Below are 26373 nucleotides of genomic sequence, written 5' to 3'. Positions count from 1 at the left end.
TAGTTTGGAGTTCAGAGGAGAGGCCCAGGTAAGAGAGATAAATGTGGGAGTCGGCGCATACAGACGGTGTTCACGTTCATGTGTGAGATCACCTGGAGAATAAATGTAGGAAGGGGGCAGGTCTTTGAACACTGGAGTGTCCCAACTTTTAGGGGTTATGGAGGTGAGGACGAACTAGCAAAGGAGACTGAAAAGGAACAGCCAGCGAAGTTAGCGGACAAGTAAGAGAATGCGGTGGAAGTTAGTGAGGAGTATGTTCTAAGGAAGATGGAGTGTGTCAGATGCGTCTGGCAGGTCAAGTAAATGAGGACCGTGGATTTGGCCACATGGAGGTCGTTGGTAACCCGGACAAGAGCTGTTTCAGTGGAGTGCCAGGATGACAGTGTGGTTAAAGTTGTTCAGGAGGTTTTTGTTTTTGTTTTTGTTTTTTTAGAGAGAGCATGAGCAAGTGGGGGAGGGGCAGAGGCAGGGAGAGAGAATCCCAAGTAGGCTCCGTGCTGAGCCCCAACTTGAGGCTGGATCTCACGACCATGAGATAATTAACCTGAGCCGAAATCAAGAGTCGGACGCCCATCTGACTGAGCCACCCAGGTGCTCCAGGAGGTTTTTGGTTTTTTTTTTTTTTTTTAACTTTATTTATTTGTTTTGAGAGAGAGCATGTGAGCAGAGGAAGGGCAGAGAGAGAAAGAGAGAGAAAACCCCTGCTGTGGCAGTGCAGCGCCCAATGTGGAACTCAATCCCAGAAACTGTGAGACCTGAGCCAGAATCAAGAGTTGGATGTTTAACCCACTCAGCTGCTCAGGCACCCCTCCCCCCAGGTTTTGTGTGTTTTTTTTTTTTTTCATGGGACTATTATAGCATATTTGTTTATTGGTGGGAATGAGCCAGTAAAGAGGGGGAAATTGATCCAGGAGAGAGGACAATTCCTGGATCGATGACTTTGAGTAGAAGAGAAAGGATGGAATCCAGTGCACAGTAAATAGCTACACAGGAGGTGATCTGTCACCCCCTGAAAGATCTTCCAAGCATTTGCCTTCATCCCGTCTCACCCCCACTTTCCTTCTTCCATCAGCACCACCACCACCATTCGACCTGCCAAAACCATACTCATGTTTCGGAAGCATAACACATTACATATTATCTCTCATGAAGCCAGCCTCAGATTCCTCAGACACGATCGATTTTTCCCTTGTGTGTTAATGGCATGTTTTTTGTGCTTAACATTACCACCATGGACTCCCTAGTATCTCCGTTAGTTTTTATCTTTGATAATTTGTTTCTTGAAGGCTCATGATCCCTGATTTCCGACCTCACTCGACTATCCTATTTTAAGAGACAAATTAATTAATGGATATTCCTGGCTCTCAGAAGGCACTCAATAAATACTTGTCGGATGAGTTATTCCGATTTGACGAGGTTGGCTCAGGTTTGGAGGAATGGTGCCAAGTTCCACTACTCAGTGAAATAGTAGGTACTGTGCCTGAATTCTATTAAAAATTGGTGTGTTCTCCTTATCTCTTAAGCAACACTGTATGCCCCTGTGGCTCCCTAAAGTGCTTTGTAGGTTAAGTTAAATAAATATTTATGAGTTGATTGATAAACCTTTTTCTTCTGGTCTTACCCTTTCCAAGCTATGGTAAACTGGTGCATTATAGGTAAATTCTATCAAGGAATTACACTCTATCTTAGTTCCCGAAAGTTCACCCCAGTGAACTTCTCAGTTTGAGAACTAATCATTTCTCAAGAATAATTCTTAAGAATAAATAAGAATAAATGCTCACTTGATTGATTTTGGGCCAAAAATCAGTGCCTTTGGTTGGCAGGTACCAAGTTAGGTGCTGCCTTTAATGCAGACAGGGCTGAAAAGAACGTCTCCTCTGGGACCCAACTTGAGTCAAATCCATGTCCTACCATGTGGGCAAGTCCATCTCAGTCATCCCCTCTGAAGTTACCTTTTTCTTTCCTGAAAATATAGGGGCAATTATGCCCACTTAATAGATTTGTTGTGAAGGGCACCTGGGTAGCTCAGTTAAGCGTCTGACTTTGGCTCAGGGCATGATCTCATGATTTATGAGTTCGAGCCCCGCGTTGGGCTCTGTGCTGACAGCTCAGAGCCTAGAGCCTGCTTTGGATTCGCTGTCTCCCTCTCTGTCTGCACTGCCCCTGCTCGTGCTCTGTCTCTCTGTCTCTCTCTCAAAAATAAACATTAAAAAAAACCAACAGATTTGTTGTGAAGGTCAGAGGGAGGTATGTGTACAAAGTGCCCAGCTCAGCATCTAGAGAATGAAGTACTTATTAAAAGTTAGCTGCTGTTATTCCCCTTTCGCAGTTTTTGTTTTTGTTTTTGTTTTCTCCTGCTGGGCTGCTGCTAACCTGTTGCAGAACTACCGAGAAAATGGGTGGGCTAGCTGCTGTCACTGGATACTGGCTTTTCCTGGAGTGCAGTTCTGAGCAGTGGCTTCTTTCCCATGCACCTCCTGGCCTGTCTGCCAGGGACTCACATCCAGGGTCATTTTTTTTACCCTTTCTCTTCCGTTCCACTTGCCCCTTGAATGCGGTCAGGGCACCAGAAGCTGGTGGAGGCTCTGGCTGTGCATCTGCTCCCTAGTCCCAACTCCAGACCTTCGTCTTGCACCACCCCCGCTGAAGCGACCGACGCCACCTGCTGGAGGACTAGATTTTCTTTGGTCAGCTTACAAAAGAGCTTTCGCACCAAGAGTGAGGTCTAGAAGGCCATTCCCCTCCCCGCCTCCCCCCCCCCCCCCCCCGCCTCCTTTCTAGGTAGAGTCCACATCGCACACGGCCTGTGACTTTTCTCTTTCCTCCTCTTGAGCTTACATTTTTGAGAGCAAGCACAGTGGACATCACGCCCACTGTGAGTTACAGAGTACACTGTTCTTGTCACTTGGGCCTCAGTCACCTCGTGGTGATGCTCTTACTTGCAGCCTTCCCATCTGCACGGTGGGGGTGGGGATTCCTGAAGTCTGACCTTACCGGATTACTGTTGTAGCGGGACGGGTGCAGAAAGCTCGATAAACTAAAGTACTGTTTGGATGTAAAACGCTACTGCTCCCCTTCCTCACGTATTTATCCACGCCGTGCCAGGCTGGGAGGGACAGGTGCCAGACTCGCTCCGCCAGGACCCTGCCCTCCCTCAGGGGCAGAACGCAGTGAGGCTCCCCGGGCCCCGTACCCCGTGACTGGTCTCCATGAGCCTGTCAGCGGAAGGTGCAGCACCGTGCATCTGCTGGCTCTCCGCTCCCCCAGCCGCGGTCCCTACAGCTTGGTGATGTGGCCGGGGCGGCTTTGTTCCCGTGTCCCTACTCCACTGGAGACTTCAAGAAACAGTTTTGGTCTACTCTTCTCTCAAAACTTTGATGCACCTGCCAGAGATGCCTGACTAGACTGTCAGAACATTCCGGGAGTTCTCTGAAATGAGAGAACATTGGGGCGCCTGGGTGGCACAGTCGGTTAAGCGTCCGACTTCAGCCAGGTCATGATCTCGCGGTCCGTGAGTTCGAGCCCCGCGTCGGGCTCTGGGCTGATGGCTCAGAGCCTGGAGCCTGTTTCCGATTCTGTGTCTCCCTCTCTCTCTGCCCCTCCCCCGTTCATGCTCTCTCTCTGTCCCAAAAATAAATAAACGTTGAAATGAGAGAACAGTACTTGTAGCTACCGCTGAGCGCCTACCACATATCAGGCGTTTTGTGCCTGGTAACTAGTGCTTGTCTTGTTTAATCCGCATAGCTCCTTTAACAAAAGAAAAAACCGAGGTTCCAAAAAGTTAAGTCTCTCGTCCCAAGTGACATAGCTAGTAAGCTGCAGCTGGAATTTGAACTTTACTCTGTCTGATTCCGAAATCATTGCACTGGCCACCATACCACGAGGCCTGCCATTGCTGTACGGGAGGAGAGGCCGTGCGCCACACAGGAAAACTTTCCACACAGGAAAACTTGCCAGTTGTCTCGTGCGCGTGCGGGTCCCAGCCCTGCCCGTGTGGTCTGGGGCAAGTGGCTCTCAACCTCTTGAGCCGCGGATACTGTCTCATCACATCTTCACCACAGACGTGTGACACAGGTGTTGTTCCCAGCTCCACGTCACATTTGAGGAGAGTAGGTCTCGTGAGATAAAATGGCTCGCGCTGAGTTGCAGAGCAGTGATCGTAAGTGGCAAAGCCAGAACTCGAATCTGGGTCTGACACCTGGTCCGGTGTTCCGTCCATCATTTCTCACAGTGGCTCCTAAGACCCGGCGTATCACTCAGGCACTCAACAGCCCTCGGGATGCTGGCTGGGAACCCGTAGAGGGAGCAGGAGCCGTGCCTCTTCAGCCCCGTCTCTTTCTTACCCCTAGTATCCCCTTCTTAGAAACCTTCCTGAGGCAATAGACATTTGAAGTTCAAGGAAAAAGCTACGCACTGCTTAAAAACCGCTTGAAGCCCCGCACGGAAGTCTAGAAATCTGCCTCCCATCCTTTGAGCCTGTGCTGTTCCTTTGGCGGCATGGTGTGGTGGTTGTAGTTTGGAGAAAGTTCTTTCTGGGCTCTTCCCTCTCGCAGTAAAATCTCACAGGGCTGTTGCGCAGGTTAGAGAGGACACACATCAAGGGCGGCAGCGGGAGCCTTTCTAGTTGATGCCAGCTCTGCTCCCTGCATCAGGTCTGCTGGAAACCAGCGTGGGACCCCCAGGTCCTGGAGCTCTCACTCTGATTCCGCAGACCTCGGGCCCCTGGGGGCGCTGCCTCCAGCTACGCTAGATGACCTCTAAGGACTCCCTTCACCTGTGCTTTTTAAAAATAAAAGTAAGGACACTCGTGTTTTGGTTTTTTGGTTTTTTGAATCTAACTGGACAGAGTTCTATGAAGTAAAAAGTAAAAGACTCCATCTTTCCCTCCATTCATTCATTCCTGAGGTCACTCGTCGCCAGTTTGTGTCCTTCCCGTTGTTCTGTGTATTTCACACACCTGTGTATTTTACACATCTACAGGTATGTGTAAATACACACATTATACGGTATGGTAAACACGCTGGACTCTAGGACACATGCTGTAGCATGACTCGGCCCTTTCACTCGTTTGGGGTATCTTTTCTCGTTGATACTTGAAGATTTAACTTACTCTTCTTAATGCTTCATAACATGTTAAATGGTCCCCTATCGATTATATGCCGCAATACTTTCAAGCAAACGCACACATGCAACGCCGCTTTTTAAATTTTCTTTTCAGGAAAAGAAGAAAAAGAAACACAGAGACAGGAAGTCATCTGACTCGGACAGCTCAGACTCTGAGAGTGACACAGGCAAGAGGGCAAGGCACACCTCCAAGGACAGCAAGGCAGCGAAGAAGAAGAAGAAGAAGAAGAAGCACAAGAAGAAGCACAAGGAGTGAGAGCGGAGAGAGTAGGGGGGTGGCTGAGAGGAGGAGGAACCAGGGGCCCGGTGCCTTGAAGCCCTGGCTCCCGGAAAGACTCAGTAGTGAGAAAATGGCCTCCCACCCCGCTGGCTTCTCGCCCATGGGAGATGACTTCCCCTCGTGCAGCAGGCAGGTTTGGGAGTTAGAAGTCAGAAGCATCTGCCCGAATGAGTCGTCGTCCACTTATCATTCCCGGTCCCTTTGCAAGTGACCCCTGCAGCTCGCCCATTCGTTCACTCAACTTCCTTCATCCAGCAGGAGGTCCTTTTACCCTCTCCAGCTGCCACTGCCAGAGCCAGATTCCTGCACAGGGGTCCAGGCTCCAGCCACAGGTACCGCTGTGGAGGCGAGTCTGGCTGTAGTTGGAGAACAGAGTGAGCGGCCCCTCCCCGTCGGGTCTGCCCTGGGCTGCTTGGTGAGCATCCAACACGGGGGCCGAGGGAGATCGGCGGGATGAGGGAGAACATGGTAAGAAGTGGTGCTCACTTTTTCCATTCCCCCTGACATTCAATCATGCTAGAAGTGACAGCCAGAAAACCATCGTCTGCAGTGACTGAGCTTGTGTGTGACATTCTGCCAGACCACTGAACCAGACAGCTCAAGCCAAGATCATTGCTTTACTTTGTATTCACTACCGTGTGAGTCCCTTGGTCCCACTTCAGGTCTCTGCTTCAATTCCTGGCACTAAACGGAAGTGTGTTTGGTTTTAAACTTACTGAAGGTTCTTATTGCCGTAATCCCTCTTCCTGGGTAATTTACATCCTTAAAAGTCACTGAGTCTGTATTAGTTGACAGAAAAACATTTAATATGTTACTTCAGACCTTGGAGAGAGGCCCAGCTGAGGTACAGAGCCAGAGGCACCAGCAGGTCACAGCCTTCTTAGGAGATCACTTACAAGCCCTCCCTTCTGTAATGATTAGATGACCTCTCCCCCCAGAGCTGATTAGAGAACCGGTAAGAATTCATAACCCTGAATGGCCGAGGGCATAGAAGGGAGCTTAGCAGTCATCTTGGCCAGCGAGCATTTGCTCCTACTACGAAGGCACAAGCCTGCATCCTGTGTCCCGAGCCTACGTTCTGCAAAGAGAGAGACCACAGCATTTCACAGACAAGAGCGGCTTCCCAAACCCAAGGGCATTCAGCGCAGGATGGGCCTGAGGGGACAGTTTAGTAGCCAAGCCTGGGGAAGCCGGGCCACTGATGGATTATTCCAGGTTGGACTAGCTCATTTGGCCATGGGGTGGGGGGACAATGTAAAGGCAAGGTGTAGGTGCAGCTCTTCTGCTCTTATACGCGTTACGTGATCAGCTACCGCTGTCCCTGAGACTGTCCAGTTCAGTCTCTCATCTGTGCTGCTTCTGAGTGACCTTCAGGCAGTATTTCTGCCCACTCTCCGACACACAGGAAACCAAGACTCCCAGAGTCGTGTCACCAAAGGCAAAAAGGCAATTTGGTGACCTTGGCTCTGCTTTATTGACCTTAGAGCACCCTTTGGATGCAGTTGAAAAAACAAACATACACACTGGGAGCCAGAAACGGATCTAGGCTGGTGTCGCCTGACCCCAGAAGAATTTCCCCAACCCAGGTGGATTTATACAAAACGCCAAAGGGAAAAATGAGGCAATTCGGTGCTGAGTCCAGGGCTAGTCGATTGGCAGAGGAGCAGTCGGTGAAGGAGTGGACAGGTCATGCCTCCTTCTCGTAAGTACGAGTGCAAACTACACTGCCATGGGTGAGTGTCTGAAAGGAGAGACAGAGTCAGATTAGGGCAGGGGTGAGGGCACCGAAGGTATCAGGGCACTCCACATCCTGATGGGAAGGGCCTCTACCTTCATCCCAATAATCTTCATTTATTGACTGCCTGCTGTGTGCCAGGTACTTTACGTGTCTTTTTTTCTAATACTTAGCACCAAGCTTTTAGTTTCGTTAGGCACTTATTTCCTCTGTTAGAAAGTTGGGGAAATGAGCTATGAGAGAGGAAGTGACTGGTCAAGATCTCAGGGTGTTCTCTCTCCCTTGCACCATTCCCGTAGTGCCTAAGATGGTGCCTGGCACGCAGTAGACAAATAGTGAATACAAATGTCCAGAGACTCTTGGGCAAGAACTGTGCTAGGCCACCAACTCTCCGTTCCTTCCCCGACTTAGAGTAGTGCAGGGACCAGAGGCTCGAGCCACCATCACCCAGCCTGGCATCGTAGAGCCAGGCCCGTGGCCTCACCACAGGCCGAACTGCCCAGTGAGCGTTTGGTCCTGCGTATCACATTCCCACCAGACCTAGACACCTCATTCTTCACTCTGCAGGGCCTCCTGGATGCAGCAATGCAGGGAGAGCATTACAGAGACCACAGGGGCTGCTGTCTCTGCCCCAGGCCTGGGGGTGTTCAGTCACGGCTACATTCTTCCAGCGAAGCCCAAGTTTGTCCCCAAACAGACCCACGTGCCAGCCTGGCTGTCCCTTCCTCCCCAGGCTGTTATCAGGTACTCGCAGAGGGCCAGGCATGCAAAGCACTGACCGGCGGTGGGGCTGGAATGAGGTGGAAAGGGCTGGTCTGTCAACTGCCCCACTGTCCCTGCCCAGAGGCTTTCTGTGTGGCAGCACCGTCCCAGGGAGGAGAGGGAAGCCTCTCCTAGGGGCCTGGGATCCGGCTTGGCCCTGCTTTCTACTCCCGGGTGAGGCAAGGTGGCAACAGAGGAGGACACTAAGGCCGTGGGGCACGTGTGGTGGCCCTCTGCCTCACCCGTGTGATGCTGTGTGCTCTACGTCACGGTCTCCTGATGCCCCAGCGGCCCACGAGTTTGGTGTTGCTCCCGCCCCTTTTACAGTGGGACACGGAGAAGGTGACGTGTGTGAAGCCCTGTTTCGTATAACTGAGATGTGAATCCAGGCCTGTATGAGTCCAAAGCTACCACACAGAAAACTCCCACCTAAAGCCATCCCAACCCCGCCTCCGCCCTCCACTGCTCCCAGGGGAAGACGCTGGCTTTCCCACAGGCTTGACTGAAGGGGAAGGAGTGGTAAAACCAGTTGGGTGAGGCTCCAAAGTTGTCCATCTTACCAGGATGAGTTTCCCATCAACTAGCTCCCGCACCAGTGTTGTCTCTTGCCCGTTCCACTTCTGCAGGTGGACAAGTTTGCCTCCATCCAGCGTCACGATGGACTGTGAAAGAGGGCAGAGGTCTGAGCTGCGATCTGAGCCAGGACTGAGTGACAGGATGGTGTCTGGTCATTGGGGCCACAGAGGACCCTGCCTCTGTCCCAAACTAACGGAGCTCAGGCGGCCGCCTCCGACCTAGCCCCGCGGGCGGTCTAGTCCTCCTCCAGCCTCTGCTCCACGACTGCTTGGCTGGGGCGGGGGCCTTCAGGTGTTGCGCGGGTAGGGAGACGCCGGCAGCATGGTGGAGCCAGACAGCCCGGTTCTGAGAAGTGCCACCAGCCTTCGGAATGGGCACTCATCCCCTCCGCTGGGTGATGTCCACAGCCCTAGAGCCCCTTAGATACAGGGGACATGAACCATCCTATATCCCCAGGAAAGACCGGTGAGGAGGGGTCCTGAGACTCTCCGGCCGAGTGCTGATCACACATAACGTCTAACAGACCGTGGAGATGGGAGGTGCTGGGAAATCAGACTTCCTGCTTTGTATTCCTCTCTCTTCCCGATCCACATCATGTGACCCCTTCAGCTGACAAGTGGACAGCAACTGCCAGGTCCTGGGTCTGGGTGCCCTTGGAGTGTTCCAGACCCTGGTCAAATGCCCACTTAGTCTTCTGGGCTCTGCCAGCCTGCATCAGCTGGTTCTCATTTGGCAGCTCTCCCAGGTCTCTCTTGTTTAGGAATTTGGGGGCTCTAGGTCAGGCTAGGGGACTCTGGCTGAGCAGGCTTCAGTAGGAGAATCTGAGGAGGCTCTGTGTGTGTTCGGGGCCACATGGGGAGTAGTTGTGCATCCTTGCTCCCACCACCTTACTCCTCATTCCCATCCCCCAAGGTGGTGGTTTTTTTCTTTTCTTTTCTTTTTTTTTTTTTTTTTTTTGCCCACTCCAGATTATTTTTAGCCTAGGCATCCCAGAGCACTACTGTTTCATTGGGATTCTTATTCCTCAAAAAGTGGGCTAGTCAAGGAGGCAGATGCATGTGATAGGGCAGCTACCTCTCTCCAAGGTAGGATGACATCTTTGGGCACCATCCCAGCTCTGCTGCCAGCTTCCTGTTGATTCTGGCCTGGGCTCCAGCTTCCTTCACAAGGAGAAGACCAGACCCAGTCATGTCTTTTCTGGGGCAGTTGTGAGGAAGCCGGGAAACAGCTGAGGGGCTGACTGATAGGGTCTGGTGGAGACACTGCTATAGGAACTCCCTTTAGAGATCAAAGCCCCTTAGTTCTCTCTCTGCCATGCGTGGCCGAGAGGGCTGGGAGGCCTGAGGCAAGCAGCAAAGACAAGAGCCACCACAGGTGAGAAGCCCTGAGACTAGAGGTAGATGTCCCCTCCCTCCCTGGGAGGAGAGGGGCTAAGGCCTGGTGAGAAGACATACAAACACACCGTAGACCATGCCCCATCCAGAACACAGCTTTTCCTGCCTATGGGCTGGCAACATTGGAAATAGTTCCTCAGGGTCACTGGCCAAGGCTGGGAGGTGGAGGTTGGAGAAAAGGAAGCCTCTGATGTAGGTCCCACCTCTTGTTCCCAGCTGCCCCCTGTGCTGCTGGAGGCCAGGATGATCTGCTCAATCAGGGAAGAGCTCTGAATTCTGGGCATTCTTCCTAAAGCACTTGGAGGTCACAGCCACGGCCACATAACTCTCCCGTCTATGGATTGGAAAGAAATCCAGAACTAGTGCGTGCCATGCATGGTCACTGAGCTGGAGCTGGAGTCAACGCTGAGGTCAGAAGAACATCCTGGCCCTGTGCTGCCCACTCCCAGATAGATGCTCCCCAAGAGGAGAGGGAGGAAGACAGGACTAGTGTGCTTCTAGCACCTGGGGCATCCCAGCACTGCACAGGCTTTATGTACCTTGTTCATTTCGGTCCCCCATAACCACCTGCCCCTCGGGGTGCAACAGTAAGGTGCCACATCTCCACACCCTCCAACTCCCAGACCCCCTTCCATGACTCACCTTGACCTTCCTGTCATCCGCTGTTGTCTCGTCGAACTCCACCCCTAGCTGGAAGCTGATCTCCGTGTTCTTGAAGGTGCTATGTGTTTTTATGGTGACGGTGTCCCCATTTCTTTCGATGACTGTGGTAGGCTTGGTCATGTTGGCCACCTGCCTGGTAGCAAAACCCACACCTGAGAGCAGGGGGAAGGTTATGAGCATATGAGTGAAGCGGGAAGGCAGAGCACAGGGACCTCAGTGAACAACTCTCAGGCCTGGACGTGGGACCGAGAGCAGAGGAGTATGAGAGCTTTCAGAGACCCTGGCCATTTTTAAATTCAGTTTTCCTGTTAGCTCTGTGCAGTGAAGAGACACTTGATTGCAATAGACAGAAGAGAACCTTAAGGGACAGGCATGCCACAGCAAGTCGGTGGCCTAGGGGCCTCCGTGTGGTGAGGACTGTCCTCGTGTGCATGTTATCGCCCTCGCCCTCTCGGCCCTCCCATTCTCCCTGAAGGCTTGATGCTATTAGCTCTGCTTTACAGATGCAAAAAACAGAGCTGAAGCCCAAAGGTCACAGACCTGGAATTCACACCCAGAACTGTTAGACTGAAGAGCGGGCTTATATGGCCTCCCTAGGCTGGAGCAAGGGCTGCCTTCCAGGGCACCTGAGCAGCTTTCAGCCCACAGGCTGAGGAAAGAAGAGAAATGTAGACTTTGCCTTCCAGAGCCTGAGGGACAAGAATTTCCCACCTTGGAAGTGTTTGCCCTGAAATGCACTGGTACCCTTGTCCCCCATGTATAGCAGTAAGATATTTTCTATTTTTCTTTTTAAACTTTTAAAGACATATTTTTATTTATTTATTTATTTATTTATTTATTTATTTATTTATTTATTGGCAAGGTATTTTCAAAGCCTCTCATCCATAACCCAGAAGGGAGTGTGTGTGTCAGTATACAGATTTAGGAGACGCCTCAGGTGCTAGTGCAGTCAGGACGCAAGTCCAGGTCTCTTGGCTCCTAGTCTTGAGGCCCTGTGGGAACTCCCTGCTGACCCAAGCCCCCCTTCCTTGGGTGCTGGGCAAAGCCCGAGTGTCCCGCAAGAGTGTGCAACAAAGAGCTCTTGGACAGAGCTTTAAGCCCCTCGGGTCATAGCTTCCCTGAGATCTGCCCTCTTGCCTCCAACCTCCCATCACGACACCCTGCCCGCCCTTCTGCCCCCAGCAGCTGTGGTGAGCCCTCCAGAAGCAGCCCAGCGTGGGGAGGTGGTGTGCCGGGCTACACAGCCCTGGCTGGAAGTGAGGGACTTCACCCAGACCCTACACGGGCTGTTTCACTTGATGCTCGTAACAGCCCCGGACAGGTTTTAATATCCCCAATTAACAGATGAGGCTTGGAGAGAGGTGACTTGCGCCAAAGTCAAAGAGTGAGTGACTGACCTAGACACGAATCTGGGCTCCAAAACTTGTTCGCTGTTCCTCCCTGGGCCATTCTCCCAGCATGGCCACCAGGTGTGCCTGTGATCACTGGTACTAACTGGGCTGGGTCTGTCTGCCTGGATGTCCTGAGAACCCTGGGTCTAACACTAGAGGGGCGAGGGCGGATTCTGTCCTGCCTGGCCAGTAAGGGCACTGGCCTTAGCCCTGCTGTCAGAGTGAGGCCGATCCCACTCCCCAGCAGAGAGCAGGGCCTTGTCGCCATGGAAGGAGCTCTGTTTGCATAGGACCCACCCAGAGGTGTGGTGTATTTGAGGAAGGAAACCACTGAGAGGTGAGTGAGGGACTGAGCCAAGAGAAACTGAGACCAAAAATGGGGCTGACAATTTTGGAGGCTCAGAAAGAGCTGGGTTCTACTTAGAGATGAAGCTGAAGCTATTTACTGTCAGAGCTGAAGACGGTCTTTTCTCCCCCATGGGCCTCTCATTCTTTACATCTGTATATGGAGAAGAGCAGGCTGGATGGATTCTCAGCCCTGCAGCCCAAATTCGCCCCCTTATTTGGGGCAAAATAAGGGGACAAGGGTGGTAAGGATGTCGCAGCTCACTTCAGGGACACAGGTTTTGGCTGCAGTGTCTACTAAGGGAGGAGGGGCTGGCTCTGGGCATCCTGACTTCCCAGCAGCTGTCCCGGGGCTCGCTTGCTCCAAGTGTGGCTGCTTTCCTGGGGTCTGTGGGCATAGTACCCAGCATACTGTGGTGGGGCAGTTGAGAGCTTTGGTTTCAAGAGCCAACACCTGTGGTCCCTAGTTCAGGAAACGGTTAGGAACAGAGCTAAGAGGTGGGTCCCCCACACCTTATTTGGATATCTGCCAGAATCCAGCCCCCTTTCCCTAGTAGGAAGGCATGGAATGGAGCTCGACTATGAACAATATGCTGGTTTCCCTGTCCCAGCCTGGGGTACTAAGATAATCTCACACCTGGGGATTTGGGTGAAAGGGCATCATCACCTCCATCGAAGCCCATACAAGGAGGGGAAACGCGGAGGCCAATTCTTAGCTAAGTAGTTCCTACCACTCCCACCCCCAGGGTCCATAGGGGAAAATAGTTCTGGGTTGCACATCTAGAAATCTAGGTTTTCTTATCAGCTCTGCTGTGGGGCTGATCTGACCAGTTTCCAGTCTCTCTGGGTCTCAGTCTCCCCATCTGTCAAACCAGGCAAGGCATGGGGATCTCCAAGCACCTCACCCGTAAAGAGTCGGAATCTTTATTCTTCCCCAGCCAACACCACGCCCTCGGAGACCAAAGACCCTCCCTGCCTTTAACAGATCTTGGCCTTGTTCCAGGACCCTTGCTGCACTCCAGAAGTCCACTGGTTTTCTCCACCAGACCCCTCCCCAACAAGTGGCTGAGCCAGCTTATAATGGGTCCTCTTGCCCCACCCTACCACTAGGCTCTCGGACCGCGATTAGAGCCTGGTTACACACCACTGCGGGACAAGGTCAGAGACTGGATGGTGAGAAGGAGGGCATCCTCCAGCAGCCATCCTTTCCCTAGTTCAACGTGGAGGGGCAGGGGTTGTTGCTAACTGTGCGGCGCCTCCTCATATCCCATTCACCGGTAGTTCCCTCTTCTATCTTCTTCCTCCTCGGCGTTCCCGCTTCTTTACGCCATAGTACACTCCCCATCCGCCCCATTCCCTTTGCGTATTTACACTTTCCAATCCCTAAACCACCCATGCTCCTGGTTTTTTGCTCCTCCGGCTAGCCTCCCACCTTCTAGGTCAATGCTCTCCTTTCATACAAACCCACCTCCTAGCTCCAGATCCTATATATATACACGCCTCTTCCTCGAAAGCCCTCCCTGCCCCAACATCGACCTGCACACCTACCTCCTTGCTCCTCCCTACCTGGGAATCCCTCTAGCCGGGTTCAGACCATGAAAACCCCCTTCCAACAGGCCTCGCGTGCCCTAGCCCATGCTGCCATCCCCTCCGCGTTCCCTTACTCCCCAACCTTGAGCAGGAGGGACGCAGCAGGCTCGCGTAGTAGCAGCCACAGCCAGAACGCTGCGCGGGGCTGCGCACGCGGCCAGGCCCTCTCCCGCCCAGCATCCCGAGTCGCACTCACCAATCGACTTCATGTAGTCATCGAAATTCTTGCTGTCCACTAGCTTCCAGGTGCCCACGAAGGCGTCCACCATGGTGAGGCTGGGCTAGGCCGAGAAAGCTGAGGAGACAGAACACGCGTGCAAGGACTCCGGGACCCGCGGTTCCCGGCCCGCGCTGCCGCTTTAAATAGCCCTTGCATCACGTGGTGAGGCGTGGCCCACACCCCCAGCTCCCGAAATAGGAAGCCTCGGGCTGGCGCTCCACCGCCCGGAGCTGGCTGCCCATCCCCCACGACCCGCCCGGCCGGGGGAGGGGGACAGCTAGTGGCTCCCGGCTCTCCTGCGTCAGCGCGGGGGCCCGGCCTCCGAGTCCCTGCCCCGCGCTGGCGGGACCTGCTCTCTTCCCAGGCCTCCAGGCGCTCGTCGCAATCTGAGGAGGAAGCAATTGAGGGCACGGTGCCCGCGAGGTGGGGCGCGCGCTCCGGACATCTTCGTCCCCCAGTGACTCCCCGAGCTTGGGGTTAGAGCAGAGGTGAGAGACTAGAGGAGACAAGGCTGATGCCCACGCCGGGAAAGCTCTGGCTGACCCTAAGCGGCGCAGGCATCTCGGTCCTCATTTTGCAGGTGAGGAGCCCAAGGCTCAGAGGGGAGCTGCCAAGGTCGCAGGAAATAAGGCGAGGGTTAATTGGAGCCCAGATTGCAAGCCTGGTCTTAGCTGGTCCCGGAAACCGCGCTTTCCCGCCACTCCGCACTGGCCGGTGGCGGGAAGAGACCAGGGGGGCACCGTGGGAGGCTGAGCTGCCCCTGTGCCCTCCACCTGCCCCTGGCGAAAGCGACCCAAGCCGCCGCGCCCTTCCCGCCCCGCACGTGCTCGTCCCTCCCCGTGGAATGTCACCGGCGCGGGCCTTTCCGCCCTGCAGGGCTGCTCCCCATCCTCCTTGCCAACGCTTCAGGCTTCTCTGACCTGTACGCAGGGCTCAGAGCATTTGATCGGGTCACTTGCCCCCTCACCTCCTTCCGAAGTTCCTTCCCCCAGCCACCTGACAGGCCCAAGGGCAGCTCCCCACCTCCTGACCGCTGCAGCCCCGACCTGCCTGCCGGCCCTTCTCTGACCTCTTTCACAGAATGTCCCTCACCTCCTTTACAGAGCCTGCGGTGTGATGGACACTTTACAAAGCGCTTTTAATAGGAAGATCCACCTTGTATTGATGTGTTTTTTTGCACGCCGAGGGCTTTAAGTGCATTTTCTCCTTGAACTTCCGGAGCAAAGTCCACCAAGTAGGTTTTATCATTTCCACTATTTTACAGATGAGCAAACTGAAGCTTGGAGGGGTCCATTCATTTCTTAATCCCCCCCCCCCCCCCGTTATTAAAGCGCCTACTTTTCACCAGGCCTTGGGCTAGGCTCTGGAGAGACCACCATGAATAAGACGCACTCGTGTAGCTCCCCTTTGGGCAGGCAGACCTCACCTAGCCTGGTGGCTTTGAGGGGAGACCTGTCCTGACCTAGGGGCTTGGGGGAGACTCCCCAGAGGAAGTGAGGGGTAAGCGAGTGCCGAACAGATAGGAAGCCCTGCAGAAGTAAATGGTTCCCCGGGTGCCTGGGTGGTTCAGTCTGTTAAGTGGCCGACTTCAGCTCAGGTCATGATCTTGGGGTCCCTGAGTTCGAGCCCGGCGTCGGGCTCTGTGCTGGTAGCCCAGAGCCTGGAGCCTGCTTCTGTTTCTGTGTCTCCCTCTCTCTCTGCCTCTCCCCCACATCGCGCTCTCTCTCTTTCAAAAATGAATAAATATTAAAAAAAAAAAAAAAAGAAGTGAATGGTGCCCGACCGAACTGAAGCCAGCAGAGGTCCACCCAGGGGGCTTGCAGGAGCACAGGGCACACTAGCCCTGGGGTCCCAGCAGCTCTGCACATGTGCAGTGTGGCAGACCCTCCTTCCTGGGCCTCTGTTTCTCCATGTGGAAGTGGACAGCATCTGCCCCTACCTGACTTTCTGGGAAGAAGCCAGGGAGGAAGAGCCCTCGCTTGCCCAAGCTCTTGGTTTGTTCGGACAGGTCCACTTGCCAGAAGGCCTTAGGGCCGGGCACGGAGCCCTGCTGACCTCATTGCCGGAGCAGGTGCAGGGGAGGGTGGGGAGGAGAGTGGGATGGTTTCTAAGTCAAGGTCACAACCTTTAGACACTGGACCTCCTCTCTGAAGGACCAAGTGGCTAGAGACCCCAGAGGCCAGAGCGGTCTCCCTACATGGTCCTTCCGATGCAGCCACGGAGGGCTGGGGCTAACAGCTGCGGGCAGGTAGATCTGTGAGCCAGTTCTGATTCCCTTGGGTACTGGGCGTGTGGCTGTGGGTCTCAGTTTCATCTTGAAAATGGAAGTGATGACAGTATTTACCCCCCTAGAGATGTCTGGGGAGCAAACGAGATCGTGCATTTAAAACGCTGAGCATGGGGGACTTCCATGCTCGATTCCACTGCTGTTACCGTTACTGTCATCCTTGGATAGGGTGGGATTCTCAGGCCCTGTCCCTCACCTGTCGGGCCCCCCCACAGCAGATCGCTTGGCTTCTCCAATCCTCAATCTTCTCATTTCTGGGCAGGATTAGAACCTGCTGCAGCCGTGGGGAAGGAGCTGCAGAGACTTGGGGGATGGGTTGAGAAGGACACTGCCACAAAGTTCTTTTGTCCCCTGCCTAAGCTGAGCAGCCTGGAGACAAAGCCTAGACCCATTAGCCTTGCTGCCCTACCCCCATCTCCCCAGCACACCCAGACCTGAGTCAGTTGACTCCTCAGGCACGCCCTATCTGCTTTCCACTGGGCTGTCTTCTCCCTTCCAAATATGTACAGCTTCTCATCCCTCCGATTACCTGCATCCTCTCTGCCCCGTGATACTCCCTGCATCTGGGGAACGAGGGGAAAGGGGAGGGAATGTGAGCCCTTCCCTTTTCCTGCCCCTCCTTCTTGCCCTTGGCAGATCCAGCTGTGGATACAACATCTGGCAGGCCGCAGGGCCAGTCCCTGCCAAGAGCGCATCTCCGCAGCCCTCGCCCTATGGTGATGTCACTGTTCTGTGTCTCCACGGCAACCACAGGCTGGGAAGATGGAGAAGAGGAGAGCCGAGTAACCAAGAGAGAGCCAATGAGATGGGCCAGCTGCACCGGATGATCCGTGGGGCCATGGGGCGGGGCTGGGGGGAGAGCAGGGGGCCTACTCAGCATCTTGGGCTGCTTCCTGGACCCTCCCTGCCATCTGGACGCCTCCGATAGGGGATGTGCCACTGGCACAGGGAGAAATGCCGGAGGTAGAGGCCAAAGAAGCTGAGCTGGAGCCTCCACTGACCCAGGGACATAGAGACCCCCCCCCCCCATAACCTCTTCGGGGCCTAATCTGTGCATGTTGACTGCCCCACTCCACCCCCAGGACCTGCTGCTGGAATTTTTTTTTTTTTATGGTAATGGTGGTGCAGCCCTCTGCCACGGAATCAAGTCCTTAACCCTTCTCTCCACACCCTCCATAGCTTCCCCTGGTGCATGATGTATTCAGAAGCGGCATCTTTGGAAAGAAGCCTGGTTCTAAATCCCAAGCCTGCAACTTAGTAGTCAAGAGACTAGGAGCCAGTCCCTTCCCCTTCTGAGTCTCCTTTCCTCCCAAATGGAGGAAGAGCCATCTACTCCCAGGGTTGACAGGAGGATTAAAAGAGATAACATATGGAAGCCTAACACACAGAATACTCAATGAGTGGTGATTACGTTCTCCCTTCTGGGTCTCCCCGGGGCAGTTTTCCCAGAGATGCACGTGAATGAGCCAAGGCCCTTTGAGACATTGAACCAATAGCAAAGGACCAGGTGTGTCTGTCTCCTCACTGGGGCCATTAAGTGCCTTCAGATACTGCAGACAAGTTTTCCACATCTCTCCCAGTCTCCGTGAGTACCTCCTGCGCCCAGACACTGTGCTGGGCTCACCAGGTTCCAGGGGAAACAGGAGAGCCACAGCCCTCATCCTCCCTGAGCTCACTATGTAGGGGGATTGCAGCGCGGTGGCTGGAATGCAGTGTTCTTTCTGCCACAAGGAAATCGCTTCCTCGTTCCCCAAGAGTTCTAGATACTGTGGGTCTGAGAGAACAAATGATGGCAAAAGGTAGGGATTTACTCAACACCAGTTGCTTCTGAGAAACTGCTGCCTGTGGCACATGCTCCCTGGAAGGAGAACAATGGTTCTCTCTGCCCAGGGAGGAGAGGGGGTAGCTCAGGGTGGTGGGGCGGTCACCTCGGCTTTCCCAGAAGCCAGCTGTCCTCCCTGTTGGCAGAATAAAGCCCAAACTCTTCCGCCTTGCTCCGTCTGTTTCATTAGTTTATTACTGAAATCCTATTCCGAGAATAGTGCCTGGCAGATGGTTGGCATAAATGAATGAATATTGAACGAATGAATGAAGGAGTGTATGGAATATTGATTGAATGAATGAATGAATGAACGAGTGAGTGCGTGAGTGAATCTGTCTACGTCTCTAGCTTTGGGGGCTCTGGAGTGAGACTCACTTGGCTTCCATTCCTGCCCCTGTTGCTTACAGACCAGCTGTGTGGCCTTGGGCAAAGTCACCACCTCTCTGGGTCTGTATTTCTTTATCTGAGAAAAGCACATCACAGTTCCCACCAAGCCAGCCTCCCAGGGACTCTGGGGAGATAAGCTTGGGAATGCAGTACAAAGGGTAATGGTTTCTCTTCTCAGCCTCCTTCCAGGGAGGCCCCCAGGCTCTGGCCTCCACCTGCCTCTCCACACCCTCCGTGCTGCAGCCACTCTGTTCTTGTTGTATCTCAAAGGGGTGCCATGTATCTCTTTTGTGTTTGCCTAAGAGGACTCTTCCTCCCTAGCTGCTACTCTCTTAGTTATTCCTTACTTTTCAGCTTGACTGTCCCTCCTCCGGGAAGCCCCGTCTTCCCCAGCAAAGCACTCACCCCGCTTTCCATGTGGTCCACTCGACTCAGAGTCTGACTTTTCCTATTACACCGACCCTGCCATGTCCACGGAGCCTCTCACAGGGCCTGGCACGGGTCTGCGAAGTAGACAGTCTCTCCGAGAGCAATGGAAATCGCTTGTCTTCTTCAGAGTTCTCGGTTTGCAAATTCTGCCCCCACTTGTCCCCCCCCCCTTTCCCGTTACTTTCAGCTTTTCTCTTGCCAGAGTATCCTGTCTCCTTTCCACTCCATCCCTGAGGGCCCTGAGACTGCGCCCTGTCCTGTGGGTCGTGGGGCTGAGAACTGCCCTTCTGAGCACATAGCTGTAGCCAGAATCTCAACTGTAGCTCTTTATTATTTTTTAATTTATCATCATCCGTGTGTAAGTGAGTTTTATCCCCAGCGCGGGGCTTGAACTCACGACGCCAAGATCAAGAGTTGCCTGCTCTACTGACTGAGCCAGCCAGGTGCCTCTTTAGGGACAGTAGCTCTCTTTAGGGACAGCTCCGGTCCTGGGAAGTAATCAAACCAGATTCCAGACAGCCCCTGGCTCCTTCCCCACACTCCTTCCCCTCTATCCAATGAAAAATTTGCCTCTGCAAAACTACAAATAATATTAGATTAGACTGAGTGAAGTATAATAAGGGAAACCTAATGCCTATAAAACTACAAATAATATGAGATTGAGTAAAGTATAATAAGAAAGGGAAACCTATAAACAGCACACTACCCCGAGGTCCGGGGCGGGTTCATGTGCCATGTGACCTAGCGGCAAACAGACGTTTGGTTCAATGGTCGCTCCCTAGAGCACACTTCATTCAGGAACAGCCCGCTTAAGATTCTGGAAAGAGGCAGGCAGCTCCAGGAGATCTGATGAGCCTAGCTGGTGTGGACAGGTGACCCCTGTGTGTCCTTAGGTGAGGACAGCTGGTTGGCAAGCCCTGGCAGGAGTCTGGCAGAGAAGGGATCTTGGACTCGGGAGTCTGGGACCTGGGATCTTGGGGTCAGCTGTTTGGGTGGGGGGGGGCAGCATCTCTGGGCCCCGTAGTCACCAAAGACACTAGATAGGAAAGGCAAGGAGCCTACTTGGACTTGAACTGGGTGGACTTGGGTGAAAGAGCTGCCCTCCTAGAGGTGGGAGGTAGGAAGAGATTAGAAGGATGGGACCAGAGTCGGGAGGGTGACGTCAGATGGGCAATGGGGTTGTTCCGTGCAAGGGTCAGAACAGCCCAGGGTGGCATCAGGAGCTGAGGACTGGCCTGTGTGCGGTCACTCTCTCCATTTGATGAGTCACTGTATGAGCTGTCAGGGGCCAGGAGGACGAGGGGGAAAGACCACTGGCAGGGCAGTTGGGAGACCCGATAACCGGCTGTGTGAGCTTGGCCAGTCAATCTCTCTGTGCCTGTCTCCTTTTCTGCGTGATGGGGATAGTCATGTCTACCTTCCAGGGTGGGAGGAAGGAGCGCATGAGATCGTGGGGACAGAGAACCTTTACACGCTGTGACGCGCGGTGCGGAAAACGATTGCCCGCGGCCGTGCGGCACTTACGAAGCGCCGGGCACTGGATTCAGCGGGTTTCAGCCTCGCAGCTATTGTGATTCTGACAGTAACCCAGTAATGTAGGCACTTTGGTTCCCATCCCCAGGTTACAGATGAGAGCCGGGATTTGGACCCAGGACCCTGGTCCCGAGGCCTTGTATGGCCTGCCACCATTCCACACCGCCTTTCCCAGAGACAGTCTGCCCTGCCTCGCTCTGTGACCTTGGGCCAGTCTCTTTCTTTCAGTGTCCCCAACACCATGGCAGGGGGTTGGGCCAGATGAACCCTTTAATCCTTCAAGCTTTGGCAGTTGGTGGTTCAGGGAGGGTACTTCCAAGTGGGGGAAGAGGGTGGGGTGGGGCCAGAACCAGGAGAGGACAAACTTTTCCAGTGTCTCTGCTCCAATCCTGTCACCTCCTCAGGGGGTAGGCTGGCAGGCTCCCCTTTGACCTACAAGCCGCGGGGCCAAAGAAGCAGGTGATGCTCAGTCCTGGCCTGAAATACCCACTGGTCACTGAGGGTCACTGAGGTCTGAGTCCCAGAACAGACCACTAACAGTCAGGCAGGGCCCATCTGCCTTGGCTAGCAGACCCCAGAGGGCAGTAGGGCCACATTCTGCCTGAGTCATACCTCTGGGTCTCCACCCACCCATCCTGGGCCCCGACACCCTCACTCAGGGTCAGTTAATCAGGGGGCCAGGCTTGGTCTGGACCCAGGGAGGTGGCTATTTCTAGATGTCCTGCCTGTCTCCTTGGCCTGGGCCTCCAGCCAGCTCAGGACATGCACACACACACACACACACACACATACACACACACACACACATGCATTCTTGAACTTGACTGCCATTGGCTTGGTGCCTGGACCCGTACTGGCGACCAACCGATGGCCTAAACTTAGGTTCCACCCCTATAGAGAGAGGGGAGAGGTGGCTGCCTACAGACTATGGCAATACAGAAAGGCTATCATTATCCCACGTGCGGACCGCACACGGACCGCAGAAGGCCAGGAGCGGGAAGCCACTCACTCTGCCGGGAGAGTCAGGAAAGGCTTCATACCGGACGTACCCTTTGGACTAGATCTTAAAGGATGCATAGCAGTTTGCCAGGTGTGGGGTGAGAAATTGGGAAGGCAGAGGAGGAATAGACAGTTAAGGAAAGATGAGATTTTCCTGATGATTGATCTGGGATGAGGGCAGAGGATAAAAGCGGCAAATGAGGGGCGCCTGGGTAGCTCGGTGGGTTGGGCGTCCGGCTCTTGATTTCGGCTCAGGTCATGGTCTCACGGTTCGCGGGATCGAGCCCCGCGTCCGGCTGTGCACGGGTGGCACTTGGGATTCTCTCTCTCTCCCTCCCTCTCTGTCCTCTCTGCCCCTCCCCCGCTCATGTGCAGGCTCTCTCTCTCTCTCTCTCAAATAAATAAATAAACAATAAATAAATAAAAGATAGGAAGATTGTTTAGGTCCGGACAGAAAAAGGCCTTGCCCACCATCAAGGAGGCTGGCCTTTCTTCCGAAGGCCATGGGGAGTCACTGAGGGCTCAGGTGGGGGAGCACGATGATCTGACTCAGATCATGGTTAAGAGTTCTCTGGCTGTCGTGTGGAGGCTGGACTGGACACTGGTTAGTTAGGAGGCTATGGCAGTCGTCCCAGGCTCTCACCAGCAGCCAGCAGGCAGGGGACAGAGGAGGACACACCTCTCCTAATTAAAGGCGTGACCTGGCAGCTGCACTTATGGCCTCCCTCTTGGCCAGAAATGAGGCACGTGGCCACATCTAGTTGCAAGCGAAACTGGGACACATGGTCATTGTTCTGGACGGCCTGTGAGTCTGGAAAACAGAGAGGGTGGCCATCACGGGACACAAGGTCCCTGACACGGTGGTTAAAAGTCCTCTCTCTGAAACCAGGTTTCCTGAGCTAAAGCCTTACCTTACCATGTCAGCTTTGTGGGCAGATTACGTGCCTTCTCTGCACCTCCGTCACCTCGTCGAGGCACAACGAGCTGATACGCCAAGTCTTAGAGTAGAGCCTGGCACGCAGTGAGGTCCAGGGCTGTCTTTAGTTTCTGAGACAAGGGGATGTTCTGGGGACAGGTTCTGCCTGAGCGCCCTGGCAGGGCTGAGGTACCCATAGGGGGGCTGATGTATGGCTGAGACATCTGGAACTATCCAGCCCCCATCCCTTAAACCAATGGTTTAGCTGAGGCAGAAGAGGCAGGGAGAAGATGTTGGGAAAAGAAAGGTTGATTTTGGAGGGGATTCAAGAATAGGAAACCCAACGTCTGACTTCGGCTCAGGTCATGATCTTGCGGTTCAGGAGTTCGAACCCCATATCGGCTCACTGCTGTCAGCCTGTCAGCCCAGATCCTCTGTTCCCCACCCCCCTCTCTCTGCCCCTCCCCTGCTTGTGCTCTCTCTCTCTCAAAAGATAAATAAAACTTTTTTTCTTAATCTTAACATTAACAACAACAAAAAAGAATACGTAGCTCAAGAAAAGATACCCCTCGACTCAGGAGTTTCAGAGGCAGCCCAGCCCTGAGCTCCTTCTCACGGGACTACAGATCCCCCAGAACCAGGAGGACGTGGTTAGTTTTGAGTCAAGGGCACCTGAAGCGGGGCTCAGGCTCATAGCCGCTGTGTGAGCCCAGGCCTCCAGCCACCATTGCCCCTCTCCGGACCTGGGTTTTCCCACCCAGAAGCTGGAGATCGATTGGCCCAGCCTTCTGGCCACATGGCTGAGAAGATGTTTGTCCTGGCTCTGAAACTGGGCTGCATCTGCAGGGCTAAACACCCGGGAGGGATGGGTCGCCAAAGATGATAGTGTGACCCCTCCCAGGAGGGCGGAGCGTTGCAGCCACTTGCTGTCCTGCCTTCTCCCTCATCTGGCCTGTGTTCCAGTCCCCAGGCTGCGGACTGTAAAACAGGGTGGGACGAGAGAGCTAATGGGGCGGAAGGGGGGGGGCGGGGTCAGGTGAGCTACGTTTACACCGGAGAACCCTGTCTTCAAACAAACTCTTAGATGCACGTCCAGGAGATAAGAGAAGGCTGTATGGTGGAAGCCGAGAAGGGGCCTGGCCCTTGCTGGTGAAGAGTGCCAGCCGGATCTCTGGGCCTTTGTGGGCCTGACTGGCCCGCCCCCACCTCCCCCCACCCCCACCTGCTCTTTCTGCAGCCTGGGGTGGAGGCGGGGTGGGGATGGGGGTCCAGGCAGCTGTGACAAACAGCAGGCAGAACCCCCACCCTAGGTTGCCCTTCTATCCCTGGGAGCTGGCAGCAATCACCACCCCTGAAGACCCCTCGGGTCCCTGGGCTGGAGCGGGGGGCCCAGAGAGAGTCCTCAGACGCCAGGGCCTCTGGGTGCTTACCTGAGTGTAGAGCACTGAGCACAGAAGAAATGAGGAGAGTACTGAGCACAAGACCACGAGATTTGGGGTTAGGAAGCTCCTGGTGCTACCCTGGGTAAGTGATCTGGAGCAGCCGCTATGCCTCTCTGGGTCTCAGTTTCCCCATCTGAACAATGAGGGATGAACGCGATGATGTCAATGTCCTCAGACCCTTTCTCATTTGTGGCCGGAGGAGAGATGGGGGCTGGTGGAGACTATGCTATGGGTGCCGTGTTTCCCAAGAGAGATAGAATCCTGCTAGTAGTTCAGAGGCAGAGATGGCGGGCGCAGCCGTCAGAGGCGTGGAGGGGGTCAGAGGCTGGGGCAAGGTCGGCGGGAAGACTCAGTTTGAGCTCGGGCTCTGCCGCTGGGTTGGTGAACGTGGTCCCTTGTCAGGGCCACACTTTCTCCTCTCCTCTCCCAGCGCTTTCCCCAGGACTGATTTTTTTTTTTTTTTATACTCTTCCCATCTTCCCACAGGGGCAGGGCTAGGGGTGCGGTGGGGCACTGGGATCTTGCAGAGACAGAGGGGTCCTGGTGTGGGTGTGAGGTTGGGCTGGGGGGTGCAGGGCGGAACTGATGCGAGAGGCTTTTCTCTGTGTCTTGGGTGGGGGTGGGGGAGGTAATTCCCACAGAGACCAGCATCCTGGTCCCCTAGTCAGAGGAAGACCCATCCCAGAGACACACATGCAAGCCCAGACGTGACGCACACACCTAAAACCGCACGTGACCTCGCACGCACCCCCAGACACATACACACGTACCCCCGACCCTTGACTGGTTAGATAACTGGCGGGCCCACTGCAAAGTGAAAATAGGGGCCCCTGGTTAAAAAAAAAATGTGTTAAGAATGTCAAGACGGTGACAGCCAAGCATTAGACCAAGAGCAGAGCCCTTCAGAGCGGAAGGCGCTGTTAGACTACACACCCCTGAGGGTGGTCCCATCCCCAGAGCTTTCAGGCCATTCCTCGGGACCCACAGTCCCATAGACACCTGCCGGAGACACGCTCACCTGCAGACATTCCCACCCTTACACCCACCTCACTGAGGCCATACGCCCCAAACACGCCGCTGTAAGGGCCCCTGTGCTGCTGGAGCCTCCCCTGAGCCGGGACCTCTCCCTGGAGGGCCAGGTGGAGCCACCCCCAGGGCCCTTACACTCACCCGTTATCAGGACTGCCATCTCTCTCCTGCCCTCTGCCCCACACAGCTCCTCCCCCTACACACACCAGCCTGCCTGCCGGCTTGGAATGGATGACAGAGGAGACAGTAAATGCTAGCCCCTCCAGCCACTCTGCACTCCAGTCTGCAGGGGTGCAGCTGAGAGTGGAATGCTAATGCTAATAATAATAATACTTAAGACTTGAACATTGGGGTACCTGGGTGGTACAGTCGGTTGAGCATCCAACTTCAGCTTGGGTCATGATCTCTCACTTCGTGGGTTCGAGCCCTGCATCAGGCTTTGTTGCTGATAGCTCGGAGCCTGGAGCCTGCTTCGGATTCTATGTCTCCCTCTCTCTCTGCCCCTCCCCTGTGCTCTCTCTCTCTCTCAAAAATAAATATTAAAATTTAAAAAAAAAATGGGGCGCCTGGGTGGCGCAGTCGGTTAAGCGTCCGACTTCAGCCAGGTCACGATCTCGCGGTCCGCGAGTTCGAGCCCCGCGTCAGGCTCTGGGCTGATGGCTCGGAGCCTGGAGCCTGTTTCCGATTCTGTGTCTCCCTCTCTCTCTGCCCCTCGCCTGTTCATGCTCTGTCTCTCTCTGTCCCAAAAATAAATAAACGTTGAAAAAAAAATTAAAAAAAAAATTTAAAAAAGCAAACTCATTCAGTCCTTACAACCATATGTGGTAGGCACAGTTATTTATCTCGATTTTACAGGTGAGGAAACTGAGGCACAGAATAGTTGTCACTTGCCTGACTCTCAACAGCTAGTAGGGAAGTCGGGATTCGAGCCCAGGCCATCCGCCCCCGGAAGAGCCTGCTCTGTCAGCTGCTTCAGTACCTGGAGTGTGCCAGGCCCTGTGGACCCTGTGGCTCTGTGGCCCACCCTGGGCAGGGGGGCGGGGAGGTGCTCAGGGCGTATTGTGAAGTAAGGAAACAACATGATTATGACACAGCATCATAATCTGCGTCATAATCCCCCCCGATGGGGACCCACGGGCAACCCTGGGAGCCCCAGGATGGTCACCAGACCGCAGAAACAGAGATGACTGTCTCCTACTACGACCTCAATATTTAGAAGCTATCTGAGCGCGAGCCATATGTGTTTTTCACCTCTTTACAGACAAAACTATCAAGTGTGTAATTAAGGCATATTCAGCGGCAACTGAATGTGATACCGGACAGTGCACGAGGTGGCCTGTTACCCAGAAGACTTTCTCCCTGGGAATGAAAGGAAATCGGCCCTGCCGGGGAGTCCTGGGCGTCCACCCGGCTGCACTTCACGTGTGACCTCCTTTGATACACGACCTT

The 26373-nt window shown here is 54.2% G+C and overlaps 2 protein-coding genes across 5 annotated transcripts in view; one reads left to right on the top strand and one right to left on the bottom strand.

The window, feature by feature from the left end:
- Nucleotides 1–6119, top strand: part of ZCCHC17 (zinc finger CCHC-type containing 17) — a 61021-nt gene extending 54902 nt beyond the window's left edge. For 3 of the 4 annotated variants that reach the window (XM_047084517.1, XM_047084518.1, XM_047084519.1), the window contains one exon: nt 5219–6119. In XM_047084517.1, the coding sequence (XP_046940473.1) occupies nt 5219–5380 (162 nt within the window). In that variant the 3' untranslated portion in view covers nt 5381–6119. The remainder of the gene's footprint in view (nt 1–5218) is intronic. The other variant, XR_006962841.1, reaches the window with a different exon arrangement.
- Nucleotides 6120–6188: 69 nt separating this feature from the next.
- FABP3 (fatty acid binding protein 3) lies at nt 6189–14194 on the bottom strand. The gene is made up of 4 exons (XM_047084520.1): nt 14057–14194; nt 10514–10686; nt 8462–8563; nt 6189–7145 (listed from the first exon to the last, which is right to left on the bottom strand). The coding sequence occupies exons 1-4, from the start codon at nt 14127–14129 to the stop codon at nt 7092–7094; spliced, it is 402 nt and encodes a 133-aa protein (XP_046940476.1). The 5' UTR covers nt 14130–14194; the 3' UTR covers nt 6189–7091.
- Between the last annotated feature and the right edge of the window lie 12179 nt (nt 14195–26373).

This window comes from Lynx rufus, unplaced genomic scaffold (assembly GCF_022079265.1).
Source record: "Lynx rufus isolate CCGP_SWC_20201006 ecotype Redwood Valley unplaced genomic scaffold, mLynRuf1.p SCAF_2, whole genome shotgun sequence".
Taxonomy (NCBI): Eukaryota; Metazoa; Chordata; class Mammalia; order Carnivora; family Felidae; genus Lynx; species Lynx rufus.
The sequence above is the reverse complement of the archived record's forward strand: the minus strand, read 5'-3'. Positions and strand labels throughout refer to the sequence as shown.